Below are 12,443 nucleotides of genomic sequence, written 5' to 3' on the forward strand. Positions count from 1 at the left end.
CGGCGGCCCGGAGAAGTACCAGCTGGTCTGGGACGTACGGCATCCACCTCACGGAGGCTGCCTACCTATTACTCCCTCCGTCCCAAAATTCTTGTCTTAAATTTGTCTAGATACGGATGTATCTAATACTAAAACGTAACTTGATACATCCGTATTTAGATAAATCTAAGACAAGAATTTTGAGACAGAGGGAGTATTATCATGGTGTGCTAGCTATAATACTGACTTGTCTTTCTAGTCGCCACATCTACCATACTGTGTTATAAAGTTATCAAGGAATTGCGTCGCTACAAAATCATATTTCCTTCGTATCCAATTTGTTTGGCTTTAAAGTAATCTTAATCTGAATAAAATCCTAAAATCAATGCCAGTATTGGTATAGCCAGCCAAATACTACTTCACAAATGGGAAGGGAAGCAATAAAGATTAACTCCATAGCCTACATCTGAATTTGTTATATTTATTATTTCAAATATGATAGATCAAGTTCAAAAGTACATGGACACAACAACATATCGTCTCTTCTTCTAAGGAGTCAACGGAATATCACTGTACACTGCATGATGTTAAAATGAACGAGCAAAGCTGACACTTCGAGAGAGGTTGCATTGAGAATTTATATAGACTGGTGAACCCACAAGCTATACATACATTTCTTGCTAGATGAACCTTTTCATCTCATCTTCCAAGTGCAGTTTTCAGTCTCAACTATGACGAACTACTGCTGACACTGACAAGCTTCTCCCGTAGCTTTTCCAAGCGGGCCTGGACAAGGGAGTGTCAGAATAGAAAGTCCGCAGCGCTAAATCATGTGACTGCAATTGGAACCATGAAATGCCAAAACCTTGAAAGACTTGGAGCGACGAATAGATGGGTCAAGATCCAAGGCGCGTGCATACGCATCCTCTGCGTAGTGGTACTCTCCCATTGCAAACAGCGCGTCCCCTCGCAACAAGTGACACTGCATAAATATTGCCCGCAAGAGTTGATGCTTCAGAGACAGGAAGGTTACATGCAGCTTTTATCAAGAAAGGCAAGCACCAAATTTTAAGTGTGTATAGTTGTCCAATAAACGGCCATAAAAGAGAACAACAACATGGACACATTACACATTCAGAGCCAAGCTATGCACAAGGATATTTTCACAACAGTCTGCAAGATAAAGAGAAAAAAGACAAGATACTTGGGCGGTTCAAAAGCATTAAATCTGTGATGTCTCAAAGCTTCAAATGGAGCTTACTAACCTAGGTCCATGATTACAGTTGTGTTATCAGGGCCACATTTATCGGTACATAGTGCAGCCTCGCAGATGTATGTATGAGATTACACTGCCTTTGATATCATACAAGTGAACATGATCTCACACTATGTGGACAGATAAGTTAATCATCAGATTCATCTCGTAATCACCACTCTCGATTTTGTAATTCATGGGTTCATGGTCAGGCATACTAAAGGGTTTATTCAGTTCACTTTACTGTCATAGGTACCCACCCTGGCTTTCCCCAACCTGAACTTGCTTGTTAACGCAAAGCTATCGGCACAAAGTTATCGGTGACAGAAAATGGCCACTCTGAGCCATCCAATTCATAAACAATACACCATAGCTAACTAAAGGATATAGTGTCATGAACAAGCAAAAGAGCTCAATTTAAGTGATACCTGAGGAAATTTGGGAGCTATCCTTATCGCTTCATCTGCATCCGCGAGCGCGCCGGCGCTATCCCCAATCACCAATCTCGCCTTGCACCTGCACAATTGCGACCAAACCATCACATGCCAAGCTCATCATAGTTCACATTTACACTGTCAGACGCTAGTTCTCCAACCAAATTCAGCAGAGCAGAGCAGACCTGCCTCCGTAGGCCAGGTGCAGTCCACCAGGAGCATCCATTGCGATGCTCTACAGCCAGCACAAACAATCCATGGTCATTTCTCAATCAGAATAGCAAGCAGCTCTGTCCATGGCATTCTTCTGAAGAGAAAGGAGACAGACAGCAGAGCACGCAGGCACGGACCTCGGTGAAGAGGTCCTCCGCCTGGGCGGCGTCCCCGTCGGCGAGGGCGGCCTCGGCCTTCTCCCGTAGGGCCAGCGCGGCGAGCCCCGCGGCGGCGTCGAACTCGGCGGCGCCGAGGAGGTGCTCCAGGAGCCGCGCGGCGCGGGCCGCCGTGCCCACGTGGCCGAACACGGCGTTGCCGCGGCCCGGGACTGTGGCTCCGACGTTGGGCCCGGCCCCGCAGCGGCCCAGGCACCCGCAGGACGCCACGTCGACGCGCGGCGGGGGCGGCGAGAGCCCCTCGAGCGCCGCGAGCACCTCGCGCCCGCCCTGCCGCGCGCACGTGCGGTTCGTGCAGACCCGTATCTCCACCGCCCCCGCCGCGGCGCCCGGCGGAGCGGGTCCTCGCCGGCGCGGCGGCCGGGAGGCGCAGGCTGCTCCCGCCACGGCCATCGCCGTCGCCATGTAGGAGTAGATGATGCAACGGCTTGGACAGTGGGCGAGGCTAGCTTAATAAACTAAGGGTTTTTCCGCAATTTCGCATGCGTCGACGTGGCGCTGGGCCCGGCCGCTCGCGTCGAAGCGGTGGGCGCTTTTGCGGAAACACCCTCCCGTCCAGGCCATCCAGGCATAAACAAGTAAACAACTGGGGGCTCTCTCTACGCCGCCGCCGCCGCCTCCTCCGGCGAATCCCTCTCCGGCCCGCGGCGTTTTCCCGCAAGGTATCCACCCCTGTGCTCACATTCCTCTCGGCTCCCATCGGGACTTTTCTCTCCGCGGTTTCGTGGGATGTCGAGCGTGATGAACGGAACGGAGGAGCTGTGATCGGTTCGACTGCTTGCTCCGCCGCGATGCGGCGTCTTCTTCTTCTTCTTCGCGCGCGCGCTTCTCAGCTCGGATCGTCGCTGAGCCCGACCGCCTCCGCAGGCCACGCGGTGTTGGCGCGCCGGCGTTTGTGATCACGCCCTCTAGCTGTTTGATGAAACGCCTCTCACTATGTGGCTGCGGTACTCGTATGATGCTGTTGTAGAGTTCTTATCTTCTGTGTCTTGGTGTTTGCAGCGTCATGTTGGCGGCGCGTGTGAACCTCAAGGGCTGGCAGCAGGCGGCTGTTGCAGTTGGTTCGGCATTCGGGGCCTTGCTTGATCCAAAGAGAGCTGATCTGATAGCTGCGCTTGGGGAGACCACCGGGAAGCCAGCGTTCGAGCGTGTGCTCCAGCGCATGAAGAACAGCGCCGAAGGCAGGGTAAGCCCACACTCTCCCTTATCATAATCGGATGTGCTGTTATGTTTGGACTTCTGTTGCTGTCTTAGACCATCATTTTAGAGCCTTTGCTATAGCATGTTTTCTAGATTTTTATAGGTATGGTTGCTCGATTCTTGAAACACCGTAATTTGTCATGTCAAAACTGAGAATGGTTGCCAACTGCTGATTCACCCATGCTATTGTTGTAGAATATATGTTTTTCCCTGTTTATGTCGTTTGTTTCAGAGAGTGGAAATAATCCACAGAAGATTGAATATGAACACAGGGTTATATGAAGCATTTGTTCTAGATTGATTCCTTTTGTTGCTGTGTTGTTCACTGGATTCTGTTTACCATTTGTTCTAGATACTTTCTAAACAACTTGAATATCCATTGTTATTACTGTCTGAGGCAGCTGCACACTGTCTTTTACCAGTTTGATGCAATTTGCATATACATGGCAAACTGAAGATACAGTTCTATCCCTCTGTCTATGGACTTCCTTCATGTCTAAAATAGCTTGTTGTACATTGGTTCGTTGTAGAATATGTACTTTTCCTGTTAGTATGTGGTTTTTTCGGACAGTGGACATAATCTACAAAGGATTTGATAGATATACAGGGTTCATATGAAGCATTTGTTGTACATTGGTTCCTTTTACTTTTATGGCTATACTGTTCATTCTTCATTGGATTAAATTTCCAAATTATGTTCCTATTTAGCTGGAGTCTAAGCTTCTTAGCTTGAATATCCATTGTTACTGTTATCTGAGGCACACTGTCTTTTACCAGTTCGATGCAATTTGTATATACGTGGCAAACTGAAGATACAGTTATATCCATTTGTCTGTGGACTTCTTTCCAGTCTAACTAAAATAGCATGCTCCTACAGGAAATTCTTTTCGAGCGTCCTCGGGTTATATCCACTCGGGTTTCACACGCCTGGGACATGCCTGAGAACACGTTCGGTGCTGCCTATGCTCAGTTCATGGGATCAAGGAACTTCTCGCCAGACGACCGTCCACCAGTTCGCTTCATGGAAACCGACGACCTTGCCTTTGTCGCGACCCGTGCCCGTGAGGTGCATGACTTCTGGCACGTGCTGTTCGGCCTCCCGACCAACCTGATCGGTGAGACTGCTCTCAAGGTGATCGAGTTCGAGCAGATGTTCCTCCCGATGTGCATGCTCTCTGTCGTCGGGGGCTCCGCGAGGTTCAGCGAGAAGCAGAGGAGGCTGTTCTTCCAGCACTATCTCCCATGGGCGACCAAGGCAGGTGTCAAGGCTACTGATCTGATGTCCGTGTACTATGAGAAGCACTTCCATGAAGATCTGGAGGAGGTGAGGAGGAACTGGGGGATCGTGCCATGCCCGGATCCCAAGGTGACGAGCAGTGCTTAGACTTTAGGCCAGTGCATTTTTGCATAAAAACGTCTGTATCTTTGGTTTCTCAGCCTTGCTTGTTGTCAGTTTCTCTTTGTTAACAAGTAAATAGGGTATGGTAGCTGTTGGATGTTGCTTCGTAAGGTAATATGCAATGTTGACCACAAACTACTTGTATGGTATATCTTCTCGGTTTGCTCGAACGACTTATAATATTCTATATTGTAATTTTGAATCAGTGTATTACACTTCTGATCGCGGAATCTCGGTGTCAATTAAAATGGCTGAATCTCAGATACACCAGAGTCATACTTCAGCTTGAAACAAGGAGAAAGATGTTGTTTGCAAATAGGAAAACAAATATATATTACACCAAAAATAAAATTGCTCATCCCACTTTCTTCAAAACAACAAGTCTTCATGAACATTGCATGATCTGGCAAGCGTGGCATTGAGGAAAAAAGAAATGCCGTTAAAACCTTGCTCAAACTCAGGTAGCGCGCCAAATTTACAGAAAACCCATGCGGAGGACGCACACAGCTCCCCCTCAAAGAATCAACAACCTATTGTTGTTACATATGCATCAACCCCAGAAGAGCGCAATGCAATAATTACAGGGCTCAAAACTTACAACACAACACATCAGAATATGGACAGCTCAATGAGGGAGTATAACTTATGCGGCGGCTGTGGTGCACAGCACACACCGCATTCTAGACTCGCCCGAGGGGGAACCGTCGTCGTCCTCCGACCCATCGTCGCTGTCCCGGGCGTTGCTGTTTGATTTCATCGAGTCCAGTCCGCCTTCGAGGCAAGACTGGTGATACGCATGGCAGCAATAGAACACGATGAATGACATGTCCTGGATGGACAAAGGGTCGAAGCACAGGCAGCATCGAGCACCACATCTCGTTCTGGATTTCATCTCTAGATTACGTAAAGTCGATGATCTGTCGCCTGTTCGCGAAGATCCTTCATTGACTCTGGCTCCTTGTGCCTCCTCGTCCATGCTTGCCATGCAGACCCCACGCCGAGCCTCATGGTAGTATTTGACCAAAAGATTAACACAATCGGCCTACAGAAGGCAGAGTCAGCGAACATGTAAGATGGATGACAGATACACCAGGATAGTGAAATGGAGATGGCTGACCTTTAGTATATCGTTGCATCCATGTCGCAGTGAAGTTTCTGTTCGATAGTCTGTCACAATCTTCACAAGGCGATCCCGCAATCTGTCAAAGCGTGAATAATCAGTAAATACTTTAACCAGGAATGGAATGGGTTAAGAGGTGCCTTTGTCAGTTTTTCACAAATTGTTGGTGAATTATGACGAAAGAAATTGGTTTTGTAAGGTTTTTGTCATGTATATAATATTTCCTAGGATCAATCTTGTGATCTTTGGGCGAAATGGACTTCCAGGGAAACATACTTGGGTATTTCTAGCCCATCTGGAACCAAACTGACAATGTACAGAGGGTCAAGATTGCCGACAGTATGTTCCAACAGCATCCCAACCTGCTCAACAGTCACAACAAAAAATGTAAGACATATAATATAATGGTATCAATCTCATGACGAGTAAGCAGACATCTCATTCGATTACCATTTCAGGCTTTTGGAGGCACTGTCTTATCAGTTCGTCCCATAATTCATCATCATGTTGCTCCGTAACAAATTCAACGGCCTGCATACAGTTCAAAAATTATGTTATTCTAATCCAAACCCATAGACTCAAGTTGGGTAACACAGCATAAGATATCATAAGAAAATGAGGAGAGCCAGGTTAGGACCTCCTGTATGTCTTCCAGTTTGTTTATAATTGTAGAAAGCGCTTCCTTAGCATTTCCCATACGACCAAGAACAAAAACTTGCTCCTTGACAAATTCTTTTTGTGCAAATATTTCATATGCCTGAAATACCACACGCCATTGTTAACTATAATGAATGAATAACTTTTTTTAAAAGTATTAGGACTAGGACCTTGTCAAGCCTGTAATGCTGGCTGGTACGAAGGAAGGGTAGCAACATCCTTGGCTCATAATCCGCATAAAGCTCCAGCTACAAAACAGATAGTTTGGAGTTACTAGTTTGTGTCAAAGCACGAGATAAGGGGGTACAGAAATAGGGGAAACGGGAAGAATGAGCGGGCAGACAATATATAGGGATAGTATGTCCAATGAGAATCCACATACCTGCATATCATGGTAATCTTTTCCAGCATGTATGTCTACCTCAAACAAAGCATGCAAATACTGATGCAACAGATATTTTCTGTCGCAACTTTTACTCGCATGCAACAGTTGCTCCACGACTTCATACGGGGGAATGATATCACGATGTTGGATCAATAGATGGACTGCCCTTTTACCATCCAATAGCATAAGATTGACAACCTGCAGAACGTAAAGAACAATAAATAAATGGAGTATGTGAAAGACTTTGTCTTTCTACGTTATGTCTTGGTAGAATGTAACTATATATAAGGAACTTAAATTAGACCACAGACTACGTTATGGCCACATTAAATTCCACAAAATTCAGTCACGAACAAATATCAAATGCTTGCGATAATTTTATCATCCAATATCCTTACACTGTACCTTATCATGAATGGCATCATGCAAACTGTGCTTCTCGATAAACTCAAATACTTCAGGCTTCAGCAGCTGAACAAAATAAGGTTTTAGCAATAAAAACATGCCCTAGAAACAAAAATGCAGGAACTGCTCCTTTTATAACTCAAATGTAGAATGGAGCTCTTAACTGTTACAATCTAGGATGTACTTACTTCAGCGAAGAGAGAAAGGGCCTTTTCATATTGACTGTTGATCACGTACAACTCAGCTAAAGCCTACAAAGCAGACAAGATCAAGATACCAACCTCCAGCTCAAATAAATAAATTACTGTCTTTCGACATCCAGTAAACAATATTCCGACCCACCTCTTTTAATGAGCCAGTCATCGATGAGGAATTGAGCTGTGGCTCAATAGCAGATATGACTGGTGAAGCAGAGTATAATGTAGTTGGCCAACTTTTTATTGTAGTCAAGAGAAGTTCGTGAAAAGACGCATTGGTAGTTAAAGCTACAAGAGCAACCTACATAGACCACATTAGAATATCATTACAAATAGATAGGTTTGGAAAGAACAAGCAAAAAACTGTTAGAAGCAGAGATGAGCAGGGGCCGAACACAGGATAGTGTTTTTCTGGAGCTGTTACTTGTATTGTTGCCTTGAGGCATATAAACAGTCAGGGCAAGTCGGTTGCTAATGCTGAACCGACCATGCAGCTCTAGCAGTTGCTAGTACATGCAAAAGGCAAATTGACTACTACTAGCTGAGCAGCTGCATTCACTATCTTACTGACTAAGGGCTCCTTTAATTCAGAGGATAGGAAAAATGGAGGATTAATATGCCCTGCCCATCTGAATCCAATGAAATTGCAAGACAAAGGAATTGGAGCAAGTGTGTGTTTGATGGAAGCATAGGAATTTTCCAAGAGCTTAGAATTCATGCAAAATTTCCTACCAAATAGAAAAGGGAAAGTTCCATAGGAATGATTCCTAAGGATTGCATTCATATGAATCAAACAACATCTATAGAGAAAAAATTCCAATTCCATAGAATCACAATCCTATGAAAATCCTGTAAGAATCCTATGAATCAAAGTAGCCCTAAGGAAGCTCTAGCTGACCTGTACTACTACTCCCTAGCTAAGTAAAATATAACACAAGGATTACAACTAACAAAAACTAGTACAGGTACCTCATAAGCGGTATCACTCAGCTGTGGATTCTCTATGGGTATGTAAGGGATCAACACAGGAAGCTGGCGGAGATGAGCAAAGTGAAAGACCCACCTGTGGCAGGTAAGTTATTGTTATTAGATGTAAAACATGTATGATTAACACAGATAGTGCCCATGGAAAACAACTCCTTCTCTGGGTGAGAAATGTGTCTACATAATTATCTCACCTCTCCCATGCTGAAGGAGATCCTCGCAGTAACTTTGGACAGAGTTGCGCTGCTTCAGCATATTTTCTTTCAATGATCAAGTGATCAAGGTATCTTGTGCCCACCTACAAAATTGAATGAACAAAATTTAATAATAATTCAACTATTCCTTGTGTGGTTAGATCTCCTTTTCATAGTTAGAGCCACCCTTCCTAAAAACTGCCCCACATACGATAGACCAATTACATGGTTAAACATAACACGCTTACAACTTTCTGAAAAATGAATTGAAAAGAAGAATGCATATAGATGGGATTTAAGAAGGGAACATGTATTTCAGCGTCTCATTTATCATTTCCAATGTTATGGTCACCTTAGCTCATGACACTCAAAGGTCTAAAGGTTTTCTAAAATAATGTCTAAAGATGGATTATTTTGAATAGAAACACGTATTGCTCAGTGACAGAGGTCTCATTATTTTCAGATGGGATGGCTAAGTTGTACATGAGGTCAACAATAGAGTGAACACAACCAACGTAATACTGGCTCCTTAAAGATGCCAATTTCTAGGTTCCTAATAAATAAATAAAAGCATCCTCGTCATCAGACAAATAATGCTGATGCACTGTACTCCATTTACTAATCAAACTTGGCATTGCTATTTTACCTCATCAAGAAGCTCAGTCCTCCCTTGTCCTGCTTCAACTGCAGCCAATGCCTTTTCATGCCAACCATGTTGAAGAAGCCACGCAATATGGTCTTCAGTATCTCTAATTAGAAGGCACGTGCAATCAGAGAAAAATTGCCAATGAAGATCACCACAATTTCAGAAAACATAACGCTTTATAAATAACCATTGGCTTGTTTAATTAACAATTGTAGAACAAGGGGCTAATATGCACTCTAGGTCTGCAACATTTTAACGAACCTTGGCTTTGCTACCACAATATCCTTAGGAGAGACGATGTAATACAGCGGTTCATCGCCAGCAGCCCACTGTCCACCCGCATTGCTACTTCCTGGATCACAAAACAAGTGTTCCCTCATTATAGAAATTCCAGTGAAGAGTGAAGAAATGTCCATTCACTGTTCAGCAGTCCACCAAACCTGAGAAAGGTGCATGAGCGAGAGTGTAATCCTTTGCCTTATAGTGCTCATAACCATGAATGGGCAGAGCATCAGTAGTAAGCACATCATTTTTCCATGATACAAGATGTATTTCTGGACGCTGCGCTGTTCCCTACAAAATGTTCAGACATAATGGAAATATATCAATGTGGTAAAGGGTAATACGAGGACAAGCAGTGGTGTTTACCTGGCGTGAAGAAACAGAAGTACTAATTTTTTTATCTCCATCATCCTCTTCGGGGATATAAGCAAGCATAACCAAAAGATCGCCAAATGGAGCAATTCCAGATATGTGGTAGCCAGTTTGGAAAGAGCCCACAATATCAACATACTTCTCAGAACTTGCTGCTGAAATACTCCTTTGCATTCCATTGAGTCCTTGAGATGAATCTGTTCGAATTGCAGCAATCTTGACACTTGTTCCCCACCCAATAACTAAAACTGTGTCGTCCTACATATGGAAAAATCAATCAGTATGCAACCATGTATGTACAGTTTCCATGCAATCTGTCGTGCAAGTCATATGCCGAGTGGCAAGGTGCATATATCCTTATTCCTAATAAAACAAAGCATGTATTATGCTCCTAAACATAACAAACAGTATGTTCCAGACATTCTTATTCCTCTTGTTTTGGTCAACATCCTCTGTCTTGCACTGTGTGACCCAGATTACAGAGGAAGGAAACTATGACCCCTTATCGCACACATCAGCGAAAAATTTAAATGTTTGCTTTTCCTTTTGCAACCTAAGTAGTAGTATTTTTCTGCTAACCAGATTGAGATGTTCAAACTGAGCTGATTGAAATAAACTATATATCTTGAATCAAAACATTATTTACCTGCCAGACCAAGTGAGGAAGTAAAACCTCTGGCCGAGGAATTCCTTTTGGTTTCTCTATGAATGCAATTCCTCTGTCCGTTTTCATATCATGCACTTTCACCCCTGCATCATTAGCCCAGGCAAGAAGATCTGTCCTCCACTTCATAGAATGGATCGGCCCTTCACCCTCACGCAGAACCTAAAGATAAGGATACGAGATAACAGCCATTAGAGCAAATTGATCAATCAGATCGTATTTTTATCCCAAGAATGAAGGTGCACCTTTTTGTTATAGCCTGACACCCAACTCTTCTTTGTCAGCACAAGTACTTGACCTGCTAAGCCACCTGTAGCAAATCTATTGTTGCTCCGGGAGTACTGAGGGTCTAAAGCAATTGCTTTCATGGGGCGATGGTACTCAAACTTGAGTTTCTCATCAGTGAAGAGGTTGCTTATTACTACTGTGCCGTCATCTGAGCAGCTTCCTATATATTCACGATCTTCAAAACTGATGTCATTAATGGTTGCTGTGTGAGCCTTGATCTCCTTTGACTGAAAAACATATTGAAACAAATAGATGACAATAGATTAGTATCAACATAAAGAATATGGCATTTGACAATAGATTAGTAGGGGTGCCAACATAAAGGATATGGCATTTGTAGAGACGGAATATACGTGGATGATGAAGGCATCAGAACACAGGCTTCACTTCACATATCGCATACCACTTTTTCCCTATATGATTTCCATGAACCCTTTCTTTTGACAGAAACGGTGAAGCTATATTCACGCTTACAGCAACATGATCATTACTACCAATGTTATCTAGCATGGATTCAAACAGTAATGATGTTTTTTTTTTCAGATAACAACCCATGGTGAAGCTAGCAGCTACTGTATTTGTTATCTGATGAAAAGTTGCAGAAGCTTTTGATGCAGACAGTTTTCACTCTTTTAGTTAGCTCATTTAACCATGTCGACTCTGACTCATAGGATAGGATTTCAGCATAGTCATCACAAGTAATCCCTCAAAATTCCGCCGCCCAAACGCTGTCTGCATCCATAAATCTCCGCAGCGGAAGCTTACAATCGCCCCCCAAAATTCCGCTCTCGAAACGTCTCTCGCCCAATTGGCTAGTATAGTTGTGCAGAGGCAGGCCAATGCTATGAGCGCATATAGATGCTAAGAGCAGGCTCTCAGGGACAATCCAATGGCGAGCCACGCCACGAACGCCCCCAATTCCGCAACAGCAAGCGAGCGGTGGCGTACCTGGTTGCCCTGGAAGTCGAGGATGTGGAGGGTGCCGTCGTGGGTGCCGAGCAGGACGGCGCGGTCGGTGACGGCGATGGCGGCGGCGGCGTCGGTGGAGAGGATCGCCGGCACGCTCCCGCCCAGCCGCTGGTACTTGAGCCGCGGCTCCTCCTCCGGCTCGTCCCCCTCCTCCCCCTCCTCCTCCTCCTCCTCATCCTCGTCCTCCCGCCCGTACTCCCCGTCCCCGTTTACCAGCGCCGGGTGGCTGGCGCGCCGCGCGGCGGACGACATCCTCCTCCCTCCTCGCCGCGCGGGGGGATCACGGCGGCGGCGAGATCCCTTGTTCGGGGAGGTGGAATTCGCGAAAAGGTGAGGGTTGAAACCGTAAAAAGTGCTGGCTCGTGCTTGGATTGGCGTCCGTCTATCGGCTTGTCGTTACGGCCTTGACTTCGATAATCCGAAGTTCCGAACCGAAGCGGTCCGGTAGACAAAAAGGGAGAACGGTCGAGTCGGGCTCGAGCCGGTGTCGAGTTCGGGCCGCGTCCAGTGGTCAGTGGATTCGGAGTACTCCTAGATTGGAAGCGTGGCCATTGGCGATGGCGATCCGGGCTGAAATTAATACGCTGATATGGACACGGACAGGCAGGCTTGTAGCTGTGTCCT

The 12,443-nt window shown here is 45.2% G+C and overlaps 3 protein-coding genes across 3 annotated transcripts; 1 reads left to right on the forward strand and 2 right to left on the reverse strand.

Annotated features, from left to right (window-relative positions):
- Positions 1–440: 440 nt before the first annotated feature.
- Positions 441–2,490, reverse strand: LOC123191005 (small glutamine-rich tetratricopeptide repeat-containing protein 2). Its single transcript, XM_044603753.1, has 5 exons — positions 2,019–2,490; positions 1,854–1,903; positions 1,663–1,750; positions 845–961; positions 441–765 (listed from the first exon to the last, which is right to left on the reverse strand). The coding sequence occupies exons 1-5, from the start codon at positions 2,460–2,462 to the stop codon at positions 709–711; spliced, it is 756 nt and encodes a 251-aa protein (XP_044459688.1). The 5' UTR covers positions 2,463–2,490; the 3' UTR covers positions 441–708.
- A 66-nt stretch (positions 2,491–2,556) lies between these two features.
- LOC123191007 (ubiquinone biosynthesis protein COQ4 homolog, mitochondrial) lies at positions 2,557–4,886 on the forward strand. The gene is made up of 3 exons (XM_044603754.1): positions 2,557–2,719; positions 3,060–3,243; positions 4,135–4,886. Exons 2-3 carry the CDS (start codon positions 3,064–3,066, stop codon positions 4,639–4,641), a joined length of 687 nt encoding a protein of 228 aa, XP_044459689.1. The 5' UTR covers positions 2,557–2,719; positions 3,060–3,063; the 3' UTR covers positions 4,642–4,886.
- Positions 4,887–4,972: 86 nt separating this feature from the next.
- On the reverse strand, positions 4,973–12,193 carry LOC123191004 (vacuolar protein sorting-associated protein 41 homolog). Its single transcript, XM_044603752.1, has 19 exons — positions 11,799–12,193; positions 10,808–11,077; positions 10,545–10,724; positions 9,893–10,156; positions 9,685–9,817; positions 9,506–9,596; positions 9,245–9,347; positions 8,599–8,702; positions 8,390–8,483; positions 7,566–7,721; positions 7,412–7,474; positions 7,224–7,289; positions 6,816–7,016; positions 6,604–6,681; positions 6,414–6,533; positions 6,227–6,307; positions 6,053–6,138; positions 5,774–5,855; positions 4,973–5,698 (listed from the first exon to the last, which is right to left on the reverse strand). The coding sequence occupies exons 1-19, from the start codon at positions 12,069–12,071 to the stop codon at positions 5,300–5,302; spliced, it is 2,844 nt and encodes a 947-aa protein (XP_044459687.1). The 5' UTR covers positions 12,072–12,193; the 3' UTR covers positions 4,973–5,299.
- Positions 12,194–12,443: the final 250 nt, after the last annotated feature.

The sequence above is a fragment of the Triticum aestivum genome, chromosome 2A (assembly GCF_018294505.1).
Source record: "Triticum aestivum cultivar Chinese Spring chromosome 2A, IWGSC CS RefSeq v2.1, whole genome shotgun sequence".
NCBI classification, from domain to species: domain Eukaryota; kingdom Viridiplantae; phylum Streptophyta; class Magnoliopsida; order Poales; family Poaceae; genus Triticum; species Triticum aestivum.